Source organism: Pelodiscus sinensis, chromosome 1 (assembly GCF_052426305.1).
Source record: "Pelodiscus sinensis isolate ZL-2025 chromosome 1, ASM5242630v1, whole genome shotgun sequence".
Taxonomy (NCBI): Eukaryota; Metazoa; Chordata; order Testudines; family Trionychidae; genus Pelodiscus; species Pelodiscus sinensis.
The window spans coordinates 156472875-156498616 of NC_143052.1; the positions used below are offsets into that span (position 1 = coordinate 156472875).

Here is a 25742-nt window from a genome sequence, read left to right on the forward strand (position 1 = left end):
TTTCTTCAAAGAATTCTGCAGGTTTGTAGAAAAAGAGAGCACGCCATTCTGCTAGCATGGAAGGATTCTCACACAGAAGTTCAAACAAGCAACATCAGGCAGCAGTTTCAGAACAATGTTGTAACCCAGTGGACCTGCGTGGTATGGGAGTTAGGTGGGCAGATTATAGTATAATTACCTAGAAGAGCATCACTTGGAAACATGAAGTTTCTTCTTTCACAATCAGTGTAAATACAATTATACTTTTCAATTAAAAAGTTATCACATTAATTCTTTGTTGTCAAATTAAAACATATTTAATGTGGTCCAAAAACTACATGTGCACAAAATCCATTCTGTTTAATAACCTAATGTCCAAGTATCCCCTGGAGGTCAAATCTTTTTAAAATGGGAATGAAAGGACATAACGCAAGGCATGTGACCCAGGAGCCATAAGTGTGTCCATAAGGTAGTTAAACATGTCTTGGGGCAAATGAGAGCTCTGCCACCAACAGCTTTATTTTTGACCACTGGAAATAAGTGGCCACTATAGAGATAGGGTCAAAACAGATGGCGTGGCACTGAAGAGCTAGCTAAATCGGATGCCCAATTCATTTTTGTATATTGGTTCTTCAATTAGTCTTAGTTACTGATTCCAGTTAAATACATGCTCTTATATACTTTCCTGTGAAGTTTTAGGATAGCAGGAGACTTGTTAAGCAACCATCCTAGAGACAAGCAAAAATAGATTGCCTAGTACAAATGGACCTAATTTAAGATAAAAAATGTACTGGGAACCATAGAGATTCTTTAAGATTGGTTCATAAGAGAAAGAGGTGGCAGTCAGTGTAAGTTACATTATTCAGCGTACTAAGATGTGCAGGAGTTTCTGAGGTTGATTGTACTTAAATTGTGAGTACCTAGAAATTTTATATTACAAAAATAGTTCATTTTAGTATTAAAATGTATTAGCAAACATAGTCATGGTAGTAGTTGGCCGTATTACTTAGTGTGCGGCCCATTGTCTGTTTATTTTGTACGGCGGGGGGACTATCTTCTCTCATACTTAGAAATGTCTAACAGCTAGTGAATACAGCTGAAACCAAATACACCAATAACAATGATGTTCTATTGATTTTGGTGTTGTATTAATAAACAGCAGCACCATCGGAAGAGTAATGGAAAGCCAGCAAAGTGTTAAAACATAATGCACAATAAAGCACATTTATGATACATAATGATACTGGAATTCATACAAAATACTGTACTCCTTCCACAAAACGAGAGAGGTTTCCTGACACCACATTTAGTATGACTTCACCAATGCTGTAGCATGACTACATAGCTCTAACCAGTTCATCTAATCTTAGCTTTAGTGCAAATAAGCAGAACTTAACATGGTGGATACCAGAAATAATATTTTCTAGGTCTTCACTTCACATTTGCAGGATATTTTTACTCAATTACTCATTAAAATATTAGGCAGACCAAATCCTTTCTGGTCTCTCTCACTTAGTTTTACCATCTTAGCCATTTTTTGTATTACAATGTGTTTATGGCATGTTTTAAAATATCTTTCCAATCTTATACCATGCAAACATGGACATCAATAGTATTTTAAATGTATAGAGAGCACTTTAAAGATTCAAAATTTGCTATTCTGCAGTGCCTGAACCTTGTGCAAAGAAAATTCAATTTTTACTAATATCACTATGTACTGATCCAGTACATTTGTTTAATTCTTTTTTTTCCCCAAAAAACCTGGCTCCTCTTATAGTTCAGCCACACAGAGAAGAGAAAGCTCTAGAAACAGATAAGTTTGAGAAGGGTTACCTAGCTGTTTAAAAAGTCAAGTTGCATGAGACCTTTGGGACTATTTTGTTCTTGACTCCCATCTTGCCCTCTATTTCTTCCTAGTCTTCAGAAGTGCTTGAGTGACATGTACATTTTTTGATCTCGTGCAGAGGAAGAATCAGGATCACAGCTCCCAGCTTCTCTTCCTGTACCCTTTGCAGCACTATGGAATCCCAAGTATATACTGAGAAAGTAGTGCATGGAAGAAGCACAGCAGCTGCTAGCAAGGACACTTGATACACATCCTTCCCCATCACACCTACATAACTCTCATGCCAACTTCCCATTCCTATGTGGACCGTTTGTACACAGTGTGATGTGGGGAGATGGTCTGACATCAGATAACTTAACACAATCATATTTCATAAATTCACAAATAATTTTCAATAGCCTATTAATAATGCCTCTTCCCATCCCCCAATTTAATAGTTTAGTCCAGTGTGACACATGAATGCTGCATCACAAAAATGTACATTACCAAAATGTTTCTCTTTAGGTCACTTGAACAGCTGACCCAATCTAGGCCAGCAGGGCTTAAAGTAACACCTACTAGCAATATTTTTATTTGAAGGCACATGACCTATATGCTCTTGCTCTAGATATAGCAGCTTATGCTCTCTCTGGGATACATGACTATGAGCTTTCACAACCTGTTCTAAAACATATGTTGAATCAAAAACCACCCCTTTTTTGGTTTTGGGGTATTTCTTTAAGAATAAAGAAATTAGGAATAAGATAATGAAGTTCAATGCAAGCCCTCTCCCCAGAATGTAGCTGTTTAGAGCAATGGTTTTCAACCAGGGTCATAAGAACATAAGAACGGCCGTATTGGGTCACACCAAAGCTCCATCTAGCCCAGTATCCTGTCTGCCGACAGTGGCCAATACCAGATGCCCCACAGGGAGGGATCACAACAGGTGATCCTCACGTGATCCCTCCCCTGTCACCCACCTCCAGAGTAACAGAGGCTGGGGACACCATTCCTACCCATCCTGGCTAATTGCCATTGATGGACCTAACCTCCATGAATCTATCTAGCTCTTTTTTGAACCCTGTTCAAGTTCTAGCCTCTGTGGACCATGCCTAAGGGGTCTGCAAAAGCTTATTACCATAGAATAGTGGCTTTCAATCTGTGGTTCAGAGACTATGTCTAAGATCTCCAAAAGGGTCCACATGTCCATTTGAAATGTTTTAGAGGTCCACAAGTGAAAAAAGGTTGAAAGCCTGTAGTGTAAAGAGTTACTAGTATAAAAATACCCAGCCCACAACTTATTCTCTTGCTCTTTTAATTTCCTCATGAAAACTTCTCTCACTCCCCCCTTTTATCCAGGTGGGGGAAAAAATCCACCTGTCTCAGTGAGTCAACGGAACCCTCTTAACTCTTTCCCAGCAAGATTAACAGGTGCTTTAAAAAAAAAAGCACAATGCATTTCAGGAAACCACTACCAGCATAGTCAACATCCATTCCAATTGTACAGCTAACACATTGTTGTCTAAGATGCTCAGTTCCTCAGTTTAGAACACCAAATAACTGCAGCATGTCAAATACCACCGTGCTGTAAATACTGGCAAATGCTGACTTTTTAAATAGTAACCTCTCAGTAATATTCCTGGGCTTGCCATTAAAAAAAGTTTTTTCCCTTACAAAATATAATCATCTTCAAAACCTAAAATCAGAAGCATACCATACCCTGCATTATATTTTAAAATGCAGTTTAAAGCCATAAACCTCTCTCTCAATTTTGCAGAAAACTTGTGGTGCCTAATACTGCATGATTGGCTTTAAACTGGAGTCTCAGCATGGAGCAGATGGATTATCCCTTAATCCACACTTGGTTAGAAGACCCACAGTAATGCATACTGGAGTATCTGCATCTCATTACAAAGATATGTACATATACACATTTTTATTATGGAAAACATGCATTAAAGGATTATTTAGGATCTGATCTTACAGTCATTATTCGGGAAAACCTTCTATTAGCAACCACTCCAGCATTCCCCCTTCCCCAGACCCTAAATCTGAGCCTATCATACACTGGAATCCCTGCCCTGAGCCCCTCACATACCCCAACCCAAATTCCTGCACCCTTACATCCACAAGCCTGTGGCTTGCTTAGTACCCCAACACTGCCCAGCCTGAAGCCCCCTCCCCGAGCCAGTATCCCCTTCACGTCCTCCTGCATCCAGATTTCCTCCCAGAGCTTGCACCTCTCATCCCTTCCCACACCCATATCCCTCATTCCCACCCCAGAGACTACACATCCTATCTCAATCCAGCAAGGTTCCGGCTAGACTGCAGGAGTTTTTCAGGATTCTGGAGATATCCCAGAAAAACTCTTCTGCATCCAAGGTTGCGTTTGTTCTTCTGCTTTTTTTAGTGGAAAAGCAAACAGGCTCTTTTGGTCACCCCTGTATTCCTCTTTCCACAAGGAATTGGTGGTTTGTTGGCCAGGCTTCATTTTTAAATAAAATACTATGTTAAACACAAAAAGTTTCTGCATTGTCTTTATTTATGAGAATGGCAGGAAACCTGCCTTGAGTCAGGGGTCACTGACCCATAGAAAAGTCATCCGGGAGCAGGGGACACAGTACTGGGGAGGGGTGCTAGTGGGTTCTGGGCCAGGGAACAGGGTGCCAGTGGGGGCAGGGGAGAGGGAACAGGGGACAGGGTGCTGGGTGGGACAGGTTTCTGTAGTGGAGAAGGTAGGGGGACAGGTTTCTGCAGTAGGGGACAGGGTGACAGAGGGAACCGGTTTTTGCAGGGGGGGCAAGGTGCCAGGGGGCAGGTTTCTGCAGAAGGGGGGCAGGTTTCTGCAGTGGGGCGGGAGGGGCAAGGGAGAGGGAACAGAGGGGCAGGAGGGCGGGCGACAGGTTTGGGGTAGGGGAGAGGGAACAAGGTTCGGGAGCAGGAAGTCCCCTACACCAGCCACGGAGGGAAGCCTCCATCCCATGCTCCCTCTGGGCTGAGCGCAGGGCAGCCGGGCTGGAGTGAAGAGAAGCAGCTTCTCTTCGCTCCTGCCCAGCTGCCCTGCGCTCAACCCAGGGAGGCTGCGCCTAGCTCCAGCTGTGCTGGAGCAAGCTTCCCAGGCTGAGCACAGGGCAGCCGGGCGGGAGCAAAGAGAAGTAGCTGCCCGGCCAGCTGGCCATGGAGCTCAGCCAGGGTGCCCCACGCTCCACGTGGGCAGGCACAGAGGAGAAGCTGCCCGATTAGCTGGAGCGCGGGGGCAGCCTCTTTCAGCTGAAAGCCACAGCCAGCTGGCCGGGGTGTTTCAGCCCTCGTGACCTCCCAGCTCCCACCATTCTGTGCAGCTACTCACCTGTGTTGTTGTTCGGTGAGTAGCTGCTCCTCAAATGAGGAAATCAAATGTAAATGTACTGCGCGGTCCCGCCCGCATCCTCCCCAGCTTTGCTCTGTGTCTTCTTGGTCTGCTGGGGGGGTCTCCAGGAAGACAAGGAGCAAAGCCACAGAGGGGCTCGGGCAGCGGGGCAGCCCAGGTGCTTCTGGGCTGTCCCGCTGCCGGCTTCCGCCGAGGCTCTGCAAAGCCGCGGAGGGGCTCGGGCAGCCGGGCAGCCCAGGTGCGCCTGGGCTGCCCCGCAGGCCCAGCCCCTCCGCGGCTTTGCAAAGCCTTGGGGGAAGCTGGCAGCGGGACAGCCCAGAAGCACCTGGGCTGCCCCGCTGCCCGAGCCCCTCTGCGGCTTTGCTCCTCGTCTTCCTGGTCTGCAGACCAGGGAGACGCGGAGCAGCTTTTCTCGCCCCAGAGTACACGGGCGGCGGGACTGCGAGGTCCCGCAGTCCGTGTCCTCCGGGGCGAGAAAAGCCCTGTTCGTAACTGCGGATCCGAAGTAAGTCGGATCCGCATAAGTCAGGGACTGCCTGTACTATCAGTGGGTGTGATCAAAAGCCCATTGGAAGGTTTTAAACATTGACCCCAATCCTAGAACAGGCTCTCTCTACTGAGATGGTGACAGCTCAGATGACAATCTGAAAAATTAGGACTCTCTCAGTTAGGGTTTAAAATGAACAAGTCTTAAGTACTAACCAGAACTTAATACTTAGTCCCACCACAGTGCAAGGAACTGGACAAGATTGCAATTCAAAGTCCCTTCCAATCCTACACTTCTGTGGTGCTATGGCTGCTGAATCAAATGTTCTGAAGTACACGATGCAATTTTCCTGACCCCTTGAAGTCTATGGGATGACCATAAACATGCTATGACAGCCTGTGCTGTACTACTTTAAAATTCCTGTCAGCTACCCATTAGGTGGCAATTAACAGAGTGTACTGTTTATTTATTTTTAATTGCACATTAGCACATTCCTAAATTGTTGTTCATCATTAGCAGAGGCTCCACACAGATGTGAGTACAGTGAAGTGTTAGGCTCTGCACTTGCTGAAAATCAGACTCGCGCCTCCTATCCCTCCATGTTTCTTATCTTGAAAAGATCAGGGCCAGGCATAGACAGTTAATGATCGTAGCTGAGAAGTCAAGGTCTTAAGAGAGCCTTAGTATGCTACTGAGGCATACCCTGTCCAACTATTCTATCCCATTCTCCTTGTCTCCCTTGCAAATCTCATCTTGCAAATATCCCTTTTGGCCTGCTTTCTGCCCCAGGGCAGCAGTATTTTAGCAGCTGCACAGTAGTATTCATTAATGCAGGATCAATCTCCCCCATGCTCTGTGTCCTGCTCATCAGTCTGCTTTATCCTAGGTTTATACGTGCAACTCTCCACAGCTGTGCTTGTTGCATCAAACCTATTGTGCGTAACTGCATGTCTGGCTGGGCGGGCAGGGTTGGGCGATGAATTACAGATGAGAGAGGTAAGAGAGAGACAGACTGGTTACCTGATCAAAGTGTACACACAACAAAATCCACGCCTCACGATCCAAATGCCATTTCCAATTTCTGATAAATGAATATCCTCTGGATGTTACAGGAACAAGTCTGGTGCACATTTCATTATTCCTGCATTTATCCACAGTAGTCACACATCTACCCCTTCCATACTTGCCATGAGACAATGTTGGACCAATGAAAAAACAGCAACAACAAAGATTACTTACTGGTCACTGGAGTTCTCAGAGATGCATTCTACATATTCACATTCTCAATCCACCTCCCTGTCTTTTACAGGATCGAAACAGAGATACACTAGACTCCGCATTAGCGGTGGAAGGACTTGAGGCAGCAACCAGCATTTTACAGACTCTCGACTTTTACAGACACCCCTCCAGCACATGCTTGAATGAGGGATGTTAAATATCAGTTAACTGAATATTCGAGTAACCTCGTGAATTATCGGTTACTCAACTATTCTATATTCCCCAGAGGTGAGGCTAAGCAGCCAGTGTGCTCCAGCCCCATTCCTGAGGAGCCCCCTGCCACCTTTCGCTGCTGCTTCTGTATCAGAGGCAGCAGCTCAGGGTGTCAGGCGGGAGCTGGTCCACGATGGGAGCCAGTTTAAAAACCAGCTCCCGTCATGGACTGGCTGCGTGTTGCCTCACACTGCTGCCTCCGATACAGAGGCAGCAGTGCAGGGTGGCAGCAGCTTCTTTCTGGGGAGGGGTCTGAGCTTCCGGTGCAAATCAGAACTGAGCTGGACTGCTTGCCGGCCCAGCTCCTAATATACTTTAAATGCAAAGCTGCAGCAAGGATAGGCCCTGGACCCAGTGCAAGCCGGGACTGAGCCAGGCTGCTGGCCAGCCTATTAAAAAATTTACTCGGGGAAAAGGGGGAATACTCAAAACCCTATCCATATTGCTTATCTGAACCTCTCCACATCTTTTAAATAAGCCAACGTTGGTTAGATATCTGGCCTATGTTGCAGTATTTCCAGTTCCAACTATCTCTGGAGCCTGGAAAAACAGAGGCTTCATGAAGCTAAAAATAAGAGGATAATAGTTAACAGGATATTTCAGAACCTTCAAAAGAAGTTGTCCTTAAAGCTGGTGGGAGATGAGACATTTGGAAAGAAGAAAATGACAGAAAGAAAATAAGAGGAAGCTAGAACATGGGAACTGCCACATTGAATCAGACCACTGACTGGTTCACCTAGTCCAGTGGTTCTCAGCCAGTGGTCCTAGGGGGCTACAATCAAGTTGCAGGGGGTCCTCCGAGCATGGACAGGACCCGCTGGGGCCCTGGACAGAAACCCTAAGGCCTGCAGCATGTAACCCTGGGCTGAAGACAAAGTCTAAGCAAGTTAGCATTGGGCCCCCAAGCAAGTGCCCTGCTTGCTACCTCCTAACACCAGCCCTAGATTTTACCTGCAGAAAACCAGATGTGGGCTATGGCAAGAGTTCCCAAACTTTTTGACACAGGGACCAGTAAATCCATGCACAAACCTTTGGAGGACTGGTAACGTTCATTTGCATATTCATTCATCAAATGATGAATATTCAAATAAGTTGTTTCTGGGTCCTCCCCAAACCCCCAGTGCCAGCTTTAGCAAAGCTTTTGATATGGTCACCCACAATATACTTGCCAGCAAGTTAAGGAATATGGTTGGATAAATGGACTGTAAGACCAACAGAAAGCTGGTTAGACCAGGGTTTCCCAAACTTTTTACTCAAGTTGGAACCCTTTTTTTTCAGTACTGTTTTTTTCAGCCCAAAAATATAAACACACAAAAAACAAACTGAGAAAATACCAGACATATAGCATGTCTGGTATTCTCTCATTAGGTAAGTTGTATTATTACTAGATGTATCAGTTTGTTGTTTCGAACTGCCTGGCTGGTAAATGTGCTCAGGCTGCATGAGTGTGTCTACCTGCCAGACAGTTCGCAAATACTTGAGGGTGTGTGTGGGCGGGGAACAATAGAATCCCCAGGCTGGACTAACTTTTGCTTTGCGGGGACGGGAGGAAGCAGGGCAGCGCCCCGAGATCTGCATATGGCCAGGTCAGTCCCGCTCCCCGCCGGCCAATTCACTCCTCCCTTCTGCTCCCCCCCCCCCCCCACTGCGCCTCTGGCCAGCCCCACTTCCCCCAACCCCCTCCTGGACAGCCAGTTCCTCCCCCGCTTCTCCTCCCAATCTCCCTTGGCCAGCCCTGCTGCCCGCATCCAGCCCTGCTTCCAACGGCCGCTTCTCTCCTCCCTCCCCCCCGCATCTTCCCCAGCCAGCTCCCTGCCCCCGACCTCGTGCCTCCCGGCAGCCCTGCTTCCACTGGCCCCCCAATCTCTCCAGCCCGCCCCGCCCCGCCCCGATTCCCCCGTCCAGTGCTGCTTCCAGTGGCCAGCTCTCCCTGCCTCCTCTCCCCGCCTCCCTCCCCTAGCTAGAACTCTGCCGGGAGCCGGAACATCCGGCTGCAGACTCCGCCCAGGCCGGCGGAGGGCTTGGGGGACCCAGTGCCACACAGGCACTCTGGGAGCGCAGAACACCCCGGCAACTACGCTGAGTCCCGGTGATTTTCTCCTGAGGCCCAGTACCGGGCCGCAGCCCATAGTTTGGGAAACGCTGGGCTATGGAATTTTCATAGCAGGTTTGGGAGAACCTCAGAAAGAGAAAGGTTGAGAACTCTGATCTAGTCCACTTTCTCTTCTCTGTCAATAACTGCCAGTGGCTTCAGAGGAAGGAGCAAGATTTTCAATCAAGGACATTTACTGTAACTAGTCCACAATCGAAGTGCCTTCCTAACTTTTAGCCAGTACTGTCAAACCTCAAAGTTACAAACACCAGAGTTAGGAAGTGACGGATCAAACAGACGTCATTTGGAACTGGAAGTACGCAATCAGGCAGCAGCAGAGACATCAGGAGCAACAAGCAGGACAGTTCTGTATTAAATGTAAACTACTAATAAAGATTTTTTTTAAAGATCTAACAAGTTAAGGAAACTGGTTTTCTGTTTGTATCAGTTAAATTAAGATGGTTAAAAGCAGCATTTTTCAAAGACTTGTTAAGTCAACATTCAGCTGTAAAGTAACCACAATGTTTTGTTCAGAGTTACCAGCATTTCTAAGTTATTAACAAACACCATTACTAAGGTGTTTGTTACTCTGAGGTCCTACTGTAATTAGCTTCTGGCCTGAAACATGGGGATTTCTAGGTCCTATAAATGTTTTATAACACAAGCAAGGAGAGAAGGAGAGGGAAGTATGTCATTTTTTCTGACCCAGCTCATTCAATCCTATACTTATACAATAACTAATGCTGTGAATCTTATAAGTGTTGAGTGGCATCAATGCAACTAGGGCTTTGAACAGTCCTTTATTACAAAGGACATTCCTTGTTTTTTCACCTCTGTACAAGATCAGGAGCTGCTGAGTGCTGCAAAAAAGCATGAGATACTAGCCTACGATAATCCAGGATATTTAAACAAACAACATTTAGTATTATGGATAAATGGAATGGGGAAGGATGAAGGCTATTAATAAATAAAATAGTAATCACCATAATATCAGGAGGAGGAATGGGTCAAGGGTGCTAAAATCCAGTCCTTTATTTTTTAAATACAGTGCTGACAACTCTAATCTAGAACCTAAATAGAAGCTAGTTCCAAATCAGACCGTGTATCTTCTATCTCCTAGCTGCATGCCTTATAAGCATGCTCCAACAGTTAAAAGGAGAAACTAGCAATTAGCTCATCTCTAATCTTCTTAGTATAGAACTAGACTAGAAAGAAATCTGATGCTAATTCAGACATCCAGTTTCTTTTGGATATGCTTAGCAAATTATAGAGAACTGAGGAATAAATGTAGAAGAGACACCACATTATCTTTTTAGAATAAAAAGCAATGCTCTGAAGATTCCACATTGCAGAGTTATGTGGAATAAGAAATGTCACTTTTAATGAAGAAAAAAAATGATCCAGAAAGTGATGAATGATCACAAACAAATGGCTAAACTAACAGTTCATGCTTTGTTGCTTTGGCCATTTAAATAGCTAAAACAAGAGTCCAGAGTAGTGTCAACTGCATAGTTACAACAGAAATCACAAAAAGTTTAAGCAATTAACTTTAAAGGTACAGTTGGACAGCAACAAAGACAATTCTGGCTTATTATCAGTGGTGGAATGTTGTTGTAAAAGTGTAATCCTTCTGTGGAAAATTTAGGTGACCTAAGTTATATTTCTTCTCTCTGATTCACTGCAGAAATGATTTGGCAAGAGTGTCAAAAGTGCAATGAACACATGTAGTGGCAAATTCTGGCAATCCAGGAGCTCTAGGCCTCTCTACTTTAAAATCAGTATTTAAAATAAGAGCTTGTGGGGATATGGAGTGGTGTATAGAGAGTGCAATGCAATTCAACTCGGAAAGGCTGCAAGGACATAACAGCAGGTAATTTATTTGGAACACAGTGTAGCTGGAATAGAGTTTTAGAAATTATATTGTAGGAAACTCTTGCTTTGGCAGAGGTACAGACTAGATGAAATCTATTCCATTTCCAGTGTTTGTAATTCTATGAAAATTTGGAGGATGAAAGGAAAGACATTTAACATTTTGCAGGCTCTGTAAGTGGGAACTCTAGAGAAAACAAATTTGATTGGAATCCACGTAGTTCAATTAGTCTTGTCCTTTTGGTAAACTGAGACCATTGCAGCCAAACTGAACTTGACATTAACAAAAAGAAAGGAAAAATATCAGACACACTGCTAAGAGGATCTGAGATCACATTGGCTGATGTGTGTCAAGGTTGTCAAACAGCACAATTCCATATAATAAATATCAGTGCTGGAACACACACTGCAACATTTGTGGGTGAACGTGCAATATGTAAAAGGACACCTAGACGTTAGATGAAAGGGTAAGAAATAAAACCAGGACAGAAGAATATTCAAGTAGCAAATAATTTTGCAGGACTGCTCAAAACAGGAGCTAACACCAGGGAAAATTGGTATAAACTGCATCAGGAACAGTCTCAGAGGGGTAGCTGTGTTAGTCTGTATCTGCAAAAACAAGGAGCCCTGTGGTACTTTAGAAACTAACACATTTATTAGGGCATAAGCTTTCATGGGTAAAACCCACTTCATCAGATGAATTGTAGTGGAAACTACAGAGGCAGGGATATATATAAAAGTACAACAAAAGAAAAGTTATTTATCAAGAGTAGGACCAGTGTTAATGAGGCTACACAAGTCAGGGTGGATGTGGCTCATTCACAGCAGCTAATGGGGAGATGGGAATATCAAGAGAGGGGAAATTGCTTTTGTACTGTGTTAACCAGTTTAATTCTTTATTCAGGCATAATTTGATTGAATTGAATTTGCAAATGAATTGGAGGTCAGCTGTTTCCCTTTGTAATTGGATTTTGAAGGTTGTTTTTTTTTTTTTAAATGGCATTTTGCTAAACTGTAATTAGTTGAAAACAAATCCCAGATCTTTATTGGTCTGATTTACAGAGCTGTTGAGGACCAAAAGTTCCCTCTAGTTTTTAAGGGTAGTTGCTAGTCCTCAACAATTTGAAAATTGGATCATATGGCCACACACTATAGTGGATATGAAGAGCCAATCTTAATCAGAACTATTTGCTGTGAAGGAACAGTACAAAAAGCACTTTAAAGTGCATTAGGAGAATGGTACCCCAGTGGTAGCAAATGCTGGAGAGACTACGCAAAAATAACGTGTGATTCAGAGACATTTAACTAGAGGTCAAGCACAAATTCACACTATAGAGCTTAACCCTGGCTGACTCAAATAGACTGATGATCAGATTGAAGTCAGAAAGGAATGTTATTTAATTAGTGAGGACCTTCCAAATTCAACATCTATTATGGCTGATTTTACAGCGTACGATTTGAAAATTGGTAAATTTCACATTTTCAGATGTTTAAACCTCATATTCTATGGTACTGTAACCATAGGATCCTGATCCAAAAGGATATGGGGGGGGGGGGGTAAATCGCAAACTTCATGGGATTGCCACCCTTACTTCTATGCTGCCTTCAGAGCTTGACTCTGAAGGCAGCAAGTCCCAAGAAGTAGAAGAGGCAATCCCATCCCATCCCATCCCACCACCTGAGCAGTTTTCAGGGGAGGGACAGATCTTGTTCTTTCCCTGCTCAGTCGGGGGTAGGACACCCCCTTTAATGGGGCCCTTCCAGCAGCACAGGAAAGATAGGATCCAAATCCACAAGTCTCTTCCAGGTGCAGGAACCACAGGCTTCTGCTCAGTCTCAGACAGTGCCCAGCAGCAGGTGGAGGCAGGGAGAGGGGGGTCTGGCCTAGTCCCCCACTCCCACCACCAGAGCAGTTTGCAGAAGAGGGACAAGGTGAGGGGTGGGGGAATGGAAAACAATTAAATCTAAATAAATCACTGGATTTAAAGCACTTCATTTTTTTAACGATTTCACATAGAATATTAAATGCTTCAGTCAAAACATTGAGACAACAGTGGGCACTAATATCCCTGCCTTTATATTGATGGCTAGAAGATGATAACCTTCAGTGCTACACCACCACAATATTTCAGGTAGCTCAACTACACAGTGATAATGTGCATAAAAAACTAACTCCCTTAAACTTCATTTACCAACACATAATCACAGGCAGAAGCACCATTAGCTGTAGAGGTGTTCAGACTTATAGCCTCTGTGGGCCGGTCACTAATAAGTGACCATGACAAATAGCTGAGCTGGTTTTATATTCCGAGGAACATGTACATATTAGCCAGTACATTGCACTTCCTGTAGGCTTATGTTCCTAAGATTCCTCAAACGTTCACCCAACCATTAACTTACTCACTAGCACACAAAAATCTCCAGTTTTCAATAGTAAAGGAGATTTTTGGTTGTAAAATGATCGTAGAATCCACAATTCTTCTTAGCACGATTCTTCTGAAAAATTGCTCTGTATCAAAGAAAAATGGCCAATCACACTCCTCTATCAAATCCTCTCAAAGAATAAATATGTACCTGGACTGCAAAACAAATATTGCAAGAGAGGGATGATGTACGTGCACAAACTTGTAATGGTTTAACTAAGCCAGTGCAAACCCCTGGGATGACATGCCAATTTGGTTTAGGAGAGGCTTATTTCAGTGTAGTTTAAAGCTATGCCAAATTGATTTAAGTTAATATACGCCTGCTTTAAACAAAATACTACGAGTCTTCACACAGGGGTTTAGCTAAGTGGCTTACATTCATACCCTTGTGTAAATTCTCCCTGCAGACAAGGACACGGACTTTCTTGGCAGGATATTGAGTTTAAGGTCTACAGACAAACAAGCATACATGTGTGTCTGTGTAGCAAATATGTAATGGCCCAAATGTCAGGACTGTCATTGTGCTGTTTCAGTTGGTAAGAGCAAGAATTCAACTGAGGCTCCTGTTTTGAAGTCTCACGTGCCAACCATGTGAGCTGAAAGTAAACCTCTATTATTTGTAGACAGCCTATGATAGATAGCTGATCAAGTCTGATTCCACCCAGTAGAAGGCAATGGACCCAAATATATGCTAGCCAGTTCATTGTGGTTAATGGCACTGGGGTACTCATTAAAGCAACATCCTCTGCATCACCACATTTTGCTCTCCCTCAAGTTAGCATAGTGCCTTATTTTTATAACATGTTATCCCAAAATTAATAATCCAGACACTAGAAAAATCATGTACTTTTTGCAAAATAAATAAATAAAACAAAATAAAATAAAATAAAAATCCATTTTCTTCATTGTCATTCAAAGTTGCACATTGGATGAAGCATAACATTCCATGCTGGTTTCCTGAAAATTATTTGGGCTTCTTACCCCCTCCTGCTACACTTACCTTCTTAATCAGTCTCTGATGTTCTTCAGACTGACTGAAGTTTGTGCCCATTTCAAAGATGCTCATAGTTCCTTCCTCACACAAATTCATCCAGTAGTGATATTCTTCACGCCCTGGAAGTCTATCCCAGAATGTCTTGAAGACCTCCCAAACTGCTTCCTGGCACACTGGAGAAGCAGAAACATAAGTACAAGGTGGAGGGTTTTTGTGGGCACAGGCAGCTATAATTCTGTTTTCAGAATATTGCACTCTTTAATATATATGAAGTTTGCCTCTGTAAGTGGGCAATGCTTTGAGGGGGATTCGGAACGGAAGATCTTACATATTAGAAAACATGCATTGTTGCCTTCTGGCTCCTTAATCTAAACTAAAAATCACATTGAAAAGCTGGATCCTGGAAAATGTAACATCTCCAGTACTGCCAAATCCAAGTATTCAAAAATCAAGAGTTAAAACCCATGTAACTGACTTAAAAATAATTTATTTGCCTTATGGCTTGAAACGGAAATGTTCACATTTGCAAGCATTCACCGCAACTAGAAACTTTAAGGTAAGATTTGCACGTATTCAGGTGACTCCAGGAGCAGGAATTTTGAAAAAAACCATTAAGTAGTACAGTAATTCCTTATTTTACACGTGCCCACTTAACACGTTTTCACGATAGCACGATTTTTTTTTAGGGAATGTTTTTTGAATTACACAATCATCTCCAGAATAACACAATTTCCCCAGCCAGCCCATTGCCGGCAGCTGCGCGGGGCTTCCCCCACCCCTCCCTGCAAAGTGGCGGAGGGTTCGCCGCTCGCTGTGCCGTACCCCGCTGACTCCCCCCTCACCGGACGCCTTGCCCTCTCTTCTCTACTCCTGCTTGCAGGCCAGCAGCTGGGTTTCCCCAGCTGGCCTGTTGCCAGTGGCTGCAAAGAGGCGGAGGGTTCGCCACTCACCACGACATTCCCTGGAAACCTCCCCTCGCTGGACACAGTGATGGTCCCAGCAGACCCGTCACAGGGGCATACTCCGAACCCAATCCCCCTCTCCTCTCCTCCCCTTCCGTTCTCCAGAGCCAAATACCTCCCCTCCCTGCTGTAACCCAGTGCCCTTTCTCCCCCAACCTTATGTTCCGGTCCCGACAGACACCACTGCTTGAAACGCAACCTCCACCCCCACCTTTTCCATTATTTTCAATGGGAAAATTGACCCCACATAACACGTTTTCACTTAACACGATCATTTTCTGAAACATATCGATAGTGTTAAATGAGGAATTACTGCACAGGAATAGGCAACACAATCTCACAAGCTTCAAGGCTCCTTTGGTAAAGAGGCAGAAAGTGAAATATTCCCAAAATACGCACAGCCAGTCACTCCCATGATGTGGTTTCCTCTCCAAGGGTTCAAAAAGAATACTTTTTCCGAAAAGTTGATGGACATTTCCCTCTGAAAACAAACCTACCAAAAACACAGTTTCACACAAAAAAAATGCCCATATTTTATTTAAAAAAAAAAAAGAATAAGTCAAATTAACGATGAAAAAGTTAGCTTGGTAAATTATTTTGCATTTTTGCCTTTCAGCATTTGCAATAGCAATTATGATGAATAGTTTAGTGCTGTGGCAGGATTTTCCCAAAAAACTTTGAAATTACAATAACAATTGCAAATTTCAAAATGGAAAAAAAAACTTTCTATAGAAAAAATTCTGCAGAAAATTAAAACGTGGTCCATTTGTAAATAGAACCAGCAGGCATGGTGTCAGGGAGTGACTTTTTTTTGTCGGAGGCAATGCATACTGGTATGAGATGGGAAGGAGAATGATCCAGTGGTTGGGTGCTAATTTGGAACTCAGGGAACCCAGACTCAATTCCTTGGTCTCAACAGACTCCCTGTTTGACTTGGGCAAGTTACTCTCTGTCCCCCTGTGAAATGGACATAATGGCACTTCTCTACTTCAGAGGTGCTGTGAGTCTCATACATTAGAGATGTGAAGCTCTCAGACACTATGGTAATATTGGCCATCTAAGTACTTATTTCAAGAATATGTTAACCCATGTATCCTACCCAAACTCCAACTGGGATAATTATTATAATCTTTCTTTGGCTACGTCTACATTGCAGAGCTTTTCCGGGACACCAGAGGTATCCCAGAAAAGCTATGCTGCATCCAAAGAACACGTCCGTTTTTTCGGAACTGTTTCTGAAAAAGTGTACATGTTCCTTCAGCATCCCTGTATTCCTCATTGTATGAGGAAGAAGGGATGTTCCGCAGGAGGAGGTTTTTCTGAAATTTGGCCCTGTGTAGATGGGCCAAATTTCAGAAAAGCCTCTTTAAAAAAAGGCAGAAAAAGATACGCAAATTGCAATTTGCGTATCTTTTTCCAACTTTTCTTTGCAGTCTAGACATTGCCTTTGTCTTTCCCCCTTGAAATTTCATTTGATATAATCAATCTGCAGTTACACTCCCTTAAACTATTCTTCTGCCTAACAGCTGCCATGTCGCGCCCCAGAAGTAGCTCTATTTCAACTATTGGTGAAGTTATCCTTTGTACACTGAACGCTAAATTTGAAAAAAGTGGGCACCTACACAGGACATATGCATTAACCTCAGTATTGTGGTACCAAAGCTAAGGTGCAGCCAGCATTTAAATTTACTACTACAGAATGAACCTCTCTAGTCCAGCAACATCCGTGGTCTGGCATTTCAGTTAGCCAGATGTCCATCTTTCATTGGTGTGGCCTAGTTTCCTGAGGTTCCATAAAGTTTTATAGCCACCAGTTCTGGCTCTTGGTGTTCTGTGCTGCTATTTAGCTCTAATTTACCCCTAAATGTCTTTGAAGAACCCAGTAAGCAGTGGAAGTGTTGGTAATGCTGTGAGGCAATATTAACCTCTTATGATCCCGGAATGGTCAGGTCCCAAGGGTGCCAGACTAGAAAGGTTCAGCCTGTATTTCAGTTTCCACTGAAAAAGCTTTCAGAGGTTCAATCCTCAATACAATTCCTTTGAAGTCAACTGTGTGACAACTTAAAATAGTATGTGAATATTCTGAAAAGCAGGGCTAGAATCATGGAATGAAAATTCAATGTACTTTTTTTTTCTTTTTTAAAGAGCTAATCTAACATTACTGTATATATGTATTTCCAAAGCGCTGACTGAGCAGTAAACTGAGAAGATTTGTGACTGCAAGGTTAAACTCTCTCTTCCTGTACCATACGTGCTCTAATCTCTGCTGGCAGTCAGAGCAGTTGGTCACATAATGCTCATGCAAGAACCTTTCTTTGACCTAGGATAAATGGAGGAGAGAGATTTATGGGATTTTCCTCTATTAGTTATATACAGTAGTTTGGCAGAGGAATGCTTTGGTTTCAGGAAAAGTCTGACATCCTCAGCCAGACCCTATAGGGAACTGACCTTGAATCTTTCTTAGGAAAGTCTTTTCTTCAGGCGGATTTATAAAAAACAAATACACACACACACACACCTCAAGGCTGCCAAAATCCAGAACTTGATTACAATCTAGGCATCAGATACTTTTTAGGTTAAACACTTGCGCTGGCTTAACTAAGAATTTAAGAGGGCTGACATCTTTCAGAGATTTTGTTCTGAAATATTTATATGCATGCTATGTCTCTCCATATGTGCAAGGAACAGGCATTTCCTGGATGTAAAGGACTTATAAGCTTACGAAATGGTTTTACAATGCAGTGGTGCTTTTAGACATCTACTGATCTTGGAAACCCAGATGACATTGGTAGACAAAAGAACCTTTTTCTATTGTTGTCTGTAAGGCATTTTATAATATTTCTCTCTGTTATGGATCTGGTCAGTTATCCACATCTTCGTGACTTCCTCATGGGATTGTTGCAATATACTCTGCAGAGGAGTGGTTTTAAAGATGACTCAAACTACAGCGGGTGCAAAATGCAGTACTGTATATACTTTGTTAGTTGCACAAAGTATAGACCAGTTTTCTGGTAGTGGCACTAAAATCTTCTCCAAATTTTTTTAGATTACTTTGGTCCATATAGCACTATAAAAAGTGGGTAATAACTACTGAAGACTATTTCATATTTGTTGTGGTGCCTATGCAAAAAAAATCAGACAATTTTTGCTATGCTGAAAGGCAAATTGAGATGAGGCACTTAATTCAGTCTATTTGTAAGTAAAAATGGCAAATGCACACACAAATATTTTGAAAAACGTATATATTTAATTTTGTGTATCACTTGCCTTCTTAGATAAATTCTTTGGTGGGCAAAGATCATATCTCTGAATGTTTTTGACATAACTACCACAATGGGACCTGGATACTGACTCAGACCTCTAGGCACTAACATAGCTTAAACCATCACCATTAGCCTCCTTCATGTTTCCTTACATCCTCCCGCAGATGGGTGAGTTTAGATCAGCCTCAGAAACCAGAACCCTATGCTAACACTAGAGGATAGAAGTAACTCTTGTTGCTTTCACAGAAAGTTGTTTCTCTCATGGGGTGGAACGGAGGGCCTTCCCAGGTACCCAGTGCTGTGTAGTATCTATCCTACATTGATTCCAAACTACTTAGATGAGTTTTCAAACAGGCTGCGATTGTGACACAACACAAATTCAAGTTACAGTCCAATGACAAATTTTTGCAGAGGCTCTGTCTGCCCCCACAAGATTTTCAAACAGCACCAGACCAGAGACTGCTGCCAACATGAAACTAATAGCAAGCAGTAAGGAACCCAGGCACTTTTCTTTAACCGTCTTAAATATGTTTAATCTCATTTTTAAAATTAATTTGATCAACAGCATTTCCCTAAGCACAAGCTGCTGCTGTATGCACATTTGCTCCCCGTCAGCCCGTTAGATTAGGGATTTGTTGTGTGTCCTTTCAATTAGAATTAGTCACACCCGCCACCGTGAATCCCAATCTCACAGTTGTTGTGCCATCTGTGGGTTCTGATGCCATTAACCAAACTTAGCTGGAAAAATATGGTCACATTTTTGCAGGAGAGAAAGGCCTGGGGAGTCAAATTCTGCCCTCAAATACACCTAGTAACCACCAGTGAAATCAATGATACATGGAGGTAACTGTGTGGGAAGGAATTTAACTTCTTCTTTAAAAACACTATTGTATATCTTGATTTTTTTTTATACATTAACTAATACTCAGCTAACAAAATGGAGAGGAGCCTTGCTTTCCTGATAATATTTAGAAGCCAGAGGCCTGTTGACAAAAAATTATTTCTGGCTCTTAAATAGTCTGGTGAGAATTAACTTGCGAGCCTAAGGATTTGGGTAGGAATAAAAGTCTTGGACAAATTTGAATTGAGATTTCTATTGTTGGTCACTCCAACACTACTAGCATTCACCTAGAGACTGCCCCATGAAGAACAGCATGTGCTGACTGCCAACCTAAGCAAACTACTAACTCTATCACCGTTGTTCCCACTCAATCATACCTTATTCTGAAAAGTACCTTACTTATTTCAATGAGTCACCTTGCCACACACACACACACACACACACACACACCCCATCTCTTCTCCTATGGCCCTGTCCTTATCACTTGCCCCTCTCTTTCCCTGTCACTTGATAGACCATTTCTAGAAGCCTGCCTGCTAGCATGGTTTAATGACCTGGGGCACTTCAGCTTTTGATTCAGGTGCCATGTATATTTGCTAGGTCCCCAAAAATCAGGTACCTGGCAAACCAAAATGGCACTCAGACCCTAGCAGGGGGAGTTTTAACTTATGAGAGGGGGAGTAGCAATTTATATGAAAAAATAAATGTACAATCGAAGTAAAAATCTTAAATGAATCACACAGTTCCATAGAATCTCTATGGACAGTAATTCCATGCTCTAACAATAGCAGAAGGGATATTTTACTAGCCTCCTGTAGTAATAGTGATAGTGACTGTGAAATGCTCAGGGAAATTAGAGAGGCTATAAATTTTTTTAAGTATAATTATCTTTCAGTTTTGCCTTTTCTTCACCCCATCCTCACTACATATAGCTAGGTATTCTATATGCTGTACAACTTAATAAATTAAAATATAATAAAAACTTAAAAAAAACCCTCTTTGCAGTCAAAGGAGACAAAAGCAAATTACGTAGGCGGACCAAAAGAAGGAAAGCAGGGTTCTAGGGAAAAGATAAAGATATGGCCTGACCAACAGTCTTCCTGATGAATAACCCACCTTTAAAAGAAAACACTTGATGTTTTCCTAGACATGTGGAAAATGGACAACACGATAAGACAAACATTAAGGGTGCATAGTAAACCAACAAGAACCAGATAGTTCAGAATTAAAACTGAAGCTCCATCTTTATTCTGCCACATTGTGCTGAAATATTTCAGGGGTTGGAAACAGGAGATTATTTTGCGTACCAAATGCTTGGCTATTTGCTACTTAGGCAAGCACCACATGCAGCTTAAGGACATACTGTAGATCTTTGCATGGTGTTTTTTATGCCTTTTGACTCCAACTCAGACCATCCATGCCAGCATGGGCAAATGATAGTGACCATTGGGGGTGGGGGGAGGGGACAGAAAAAAATGGATTTTCTTCTTGTGCTCAGTCTGCCCCATGGAACTTCACTTTGGGGTTCTTTTAATGGTACTGAATGCATTGGGCAAGGATTGGTTTTTTTTTCAGGGATGAATTGAAAAAATGGTTAATATTTTGGCAAAAAATATAGACCTATCACTCAACAGTCATATGTGGGAGTGTAAACCAGGCCCTTGTTATTTTACACAGTTGTTAATGCATATGGCTTATTTTCATAGACTAAAAGGAAATCAGAACCTTTTTAGGAGTGTATGCAAGATGATGGCATGAGCGAGTCACAAGCTTTTAGAGGCTTTACATGCTGTTAGACCAGCCCATGCCTTTTTCTGAGGAAGACAGCTTCTGGTTCCAAAGGCAGCATTGACTCCGCAGAGGCATTCTAGCTAATACCTGGGGCTATGGGAGGAGAATACACCAGGACACCAATACTTCCATCCTTATTTGTAGCCCATGCTGGAGGGAGGGCAGAGAGGCTCTTCTCTCACCTTCTTTTGGGTAGGTTAATTCTCCACCTCAGCTGTGACTGGCCCCCCTGCATAGGGATGTATGACAGAGGCTCCTTGTTCCTCGTTATTCTTGTGCTTGGTCCGACCCCTGGGACTCCACCTTGGGGTCCTTCAAAGTGATCAAGACAAAAGTCATCCTGAGCTACATTTTCAAAGCCCCACACAGCAATTCCTTTCCACCACTAGTAACATAATGCCATGCTATTCAGCGTTCAGCCACAAGGTGGCCTTGAAGACACACACCTTAGTCAACAAGCACCATACCAGCAGTTCCCCGACTTCATCTTGCTTCCTGAGCCTCGTGGTCCCTTAAGTGTGCTACCAAATTCCTATCAAACCATTTAACTCACTTAAGCCATCTCTACACTAGGGACCTTACAGTGGCACAGCTGTACTAATGTAGCTGTGCCGCTGCAAGGTCACCCTGTAGTCACTCTATGCCAATGGAAGATAACTCTCCTGCTGGCATGGTAGCTGTGTTGGCAGGAGAGCATCTCCCATTGACATAGTGCTGGCCATACCTGTGCTTCTGTTGGTATAACTTATGACAATCGGGAGTGTGTTTTTTCACATCCTAACCACCACAAGTTTTACTGACAAAGCCCTTCCAAAGGTTGTTTCACTTATCGCTCTCTACCAAAGGCCACATTGTGCCCTCATGCACACTCCACTTCAGATGGCTTCCATGTGAGTTGCCCATGCAAAACCTAGGGAAGACTATGGCACAAAGTTAATAGGGGGAGCGATCAAGTAACTGAATTAATTCAGAGTTTCGCCAGGGAGGTGTTAACTGCCACTCATTAAACTGTTACCTGAACAGAGGAACATAATGAAAGAAGACAAGCGCAGTCAGTGTCTCATTCTTTTTGATACTAGAGATCAGCTTGCTGAACTGTGTCAGGGTATGTCTACTCTACAGCACTAATTCGAACTAACTTAATTCGAACTAAGCTAATTCGAACTAGTGCATCTAGACCTTAAAACTAGTTCGAATTAGCATTTTGCTAATTCGAACTAGCATGTCCACATTGAGTGGACCCTGAACCGAGGTTAAGGCTGGCCGGAAGCAGTGCTGGCAGGGCATCAGGTTAGGACTTAGAGTGTGGCGCTGCTGCCTCAGGCTAGCCGAGGGCTGTGCTTAAAGGGACCCGACCCCCACCCCGGACAGACAGTTCTCAGGGGTTCCCCACTCGCATGTCTAACTCGATGAGGGACAGCAAAGCAGTCCTGGCTTGCAGTGCCCTGAATGCCCACACTTGGCACATCATAGCACTCGGCCATCAGCCCGGCTGCACTTGTTGCAGGCTGCCATCCGGGGGGGGGGGGGTCAATTGGGGGGCTGCAGGAGAGCTTCCACCCCGAGGAGCCTGCAGAGCCACCCCAGTCCTCCCCATCGGGGGTTCGTACCCCATTCCTCCCTTACCTCCTTCCACTTACTCCTCCCTAGCCCCCCTTCCTGATGTACAAAATAAAGGTCACGTGTGTTCAAAAATAGAAACTCTCTTTATTGAACAAAACTCGGGGAGACTGGGAAAAGGAGGTGGGAGAGGGGAAGGCAATTAAAATGATCAGGGGTTTGGAACAGGTCCCATATGAAGAGAGGCTAAAGAGACTGGGACTTTTCAGCTTGGAAAAGAGGAGACTGAGGGGGGATATGATAGAGGTCTATAAAAGCATGAGTGGTGTGGAGAGGGTGCATAAAGAAAAGTTCATTAGTTCCCATAATAGAAGGACTAGAGGACACCAAATGAAATGAATGGGTAGCAGGCTTCAAACTAATAACAGAAAGTTCTTCTTCACAAAGCAAATAGTCAACCTGTGGAACTCCTTGCTGCAGGAGGCTGTGAAGGCTAGAACTATAATAGAATTTAAAGAGAAGTTAGATCAATTCATGGAGGTTGGGTCCATGGAGTGGTATTAGCCAGGAGGTAGAAATGGTGTCCCTGGCCTCTGGAGATGGATGGCACAAGACAAATGGCTTGGTCATTGTCTTCAATCCATTCCCTTCAGGGTACCTAGTGTGGGCCGCTGTCGGCAGACAGGCTACTGGGCTAGATGGATCTTTGGTCTGACCCAGTACGGCCGTTCTTATGTTTTTATGTTCTAAGCTCAGGGCTCAGGGTCGGGGGTCTCACTGGACCACCTTGATTTTCATGCAAACCTGCTCCTGGGTGGCCAGACTGGCAGCTCTCCTGCCCAAGATGGCCACTTTTCTGTACCTAGTGCGGAGGTCATGGACGTTGGAGGCTTCCCCCCAAACCTGGATGAGGTCCCCGATCTCCGCACTAGACCAAGCGGGCGCCCGCCTCCTGCAGCCCCGGGCAGGCTCCTGGGAGCCGCCAGCCTGGTCCCAGGAAGAGGCAGAGGGCTGGGGGGCAGCGTGTGTCTGGCTCATCCCATGCCAGGTGTAGGGTCTGCTGGCTGGGTGCTGGCAGGCTTGCACCTGGCATGGGCACCGTAGCCAGCCTGTGCCCCTTTAAGGGCTCTGGGGCCGGGAGGGGGGCAGACGAGTTTCTCTGGTGTTGGCCAGAGTGGCCACCAGGGCAAGCTGGGGAGGGCTAGCCTCCCACTAGTTCGAATTAAGTGGCTACACAGCCCTTAATTCGAATTAGTTAATTCGAACTAGGCTTAGTCCTCGTATAATGAGGTTTACCTAGTTCGAATTAAGCGCTCCGCTAGTTGAACTAACGTCTGTTAGTTCGAATTAACTTTGTAGTGTAGACATACCCTCAGGGTGATATCTAGGATGGGCACCTGCCCATAGATCAGGGCCTCCCTGCTGGCTGGATCTGGCCTGCCAGGTGAGTTGATGCAGCCCACAGAGGCCCTGCCATGTTTCCCCCACCCCCAGGCCAATCAGGGCCTCGGGGTGACGGGAAGCACACAAAGTCTCCTCCAACCTGCCCCTGCCCTGCAAAGAGAGCATGGTGTTGAGAAGTGCCACATACTCTTGCCAGGACAGGAGGAGACTTCATGCGCTCCCATGGCCCCAAGCCCTAATTGGCCGGGGGAAGCACGTGGAGCATCTACGTGCCACGCACTCCTTGCAGGGTGGGGGCACGCTGGAGGAGACTCCGTGCGCTACCTCCACCCCCAGGCCAATCAGCGCTTGGGGGCGGAGGGACCATGCGAAGTCTCCTCCCACCCTACCAGGGGCTCGGTACTTAAAGTCAACTGCCAGCTGCTGCTCAGCTGGTGGTTGATTCAAAGCATGGTGCTCCTTTGCAGGGCAGGGAGCGAGCAACTTCACATGCTTCACCCCTCCCCCCCCAGGTCCTGACTGACCTGAGGGTAGCAGGGGGAAAACACGTGACGTCTCCTCCCACTGCCAGAAGCATGGGTCCCTGGAGGGAACCGCCAGCTGTTCAGGGCTGGTGGGTGGGTGGGCGGGAGTGGGGAAGTATGTTAGTGATCTGGCTCCACCCCTTCCAGAGCAGCCCGGGGCACTTAAAAGATGTCTGAAGTGGCCTGTTACGGGGTCCGTGAGCCCACCCCGTCCTGGGCAGTCACACTCCCACGGTTGCCGCCCCGGAAGGTCCCAGTCTCGGTGCCGCGGCGCCGGGTCGGCCCTCCCGGTGGTTGCCCCGAGGATCCCGCGAGCGAGGAGGTGAGGGGGGTCCGGGCCCTCCCTCTCTCCAGACCCCAGCCCAGGGCCCTAAGGCGGGGGAGATGTTCTTCTCTCCCCCGACCTGGCTGATGGGGCACAGAGCCGCAACGCATCAACCCTCGGGCTCCAGTACACCCGCCCTGGGCTGCTTCCTCACGCCCTCGCTCGTCCGCTCACCAGCTGGCTGGTCTCGCTGCCTCCTCGGTGTCTCTCAGTCTCTGCCTCCAGCGTCCTCCTTCTCCTCCTTCCCCCTGCTTCTGCCTCTCCTGACTTTATACCTGGGGAAGGTGCCGCCCCGCCCCTCCAGAGCACTCACACCTGTGCTCATCCACGGCTCCAGCTTCTCCTCCCCAGCTGTTTCCCCTCACCCCCAGCGTTCTCTCCCTCTCCTGCAGCTGTGGGGCATAGGGCCGGCTGGGGCGCCCGCGGGGCTGCCCGCCCCGAGGCTGGTGGGGTGCCGTCCCTGCCCGGTTGTCCCCACTAACCTTGCCGGGGGGGGGTTCTTCCCCCGCGCTGTCTCGGGCTGCGTCCCTGGAGCCGCCAGC

At 45.0% G+C, this 25742-nt stretch overlaps 1 protein-coding gene across 1 annotated transcript in view; it reads right to left on the reverse strand.

Annotated features, from left to right (window-relative positions):
* The window catches only part of IMPG2 (interphotoreceptor matrix proteoglycan 2), an 84545-nt gene that overhangs the window by 48206 nt on the left and 10597 nt on the right, over nucleotides 1-25742 (reverse strand). Inside the window, exon 3 of the mRNA XM_075907641.2 lies at nucleotides 14537-14703. Within this exon, the coding sequence (XP_075763756.2) occupies nucleotides 14537-14703 (167 nt within the window). The remainder of the gene's footprint in view (nucleotides 1-14536; nucleotides 14704-25742) is intronic.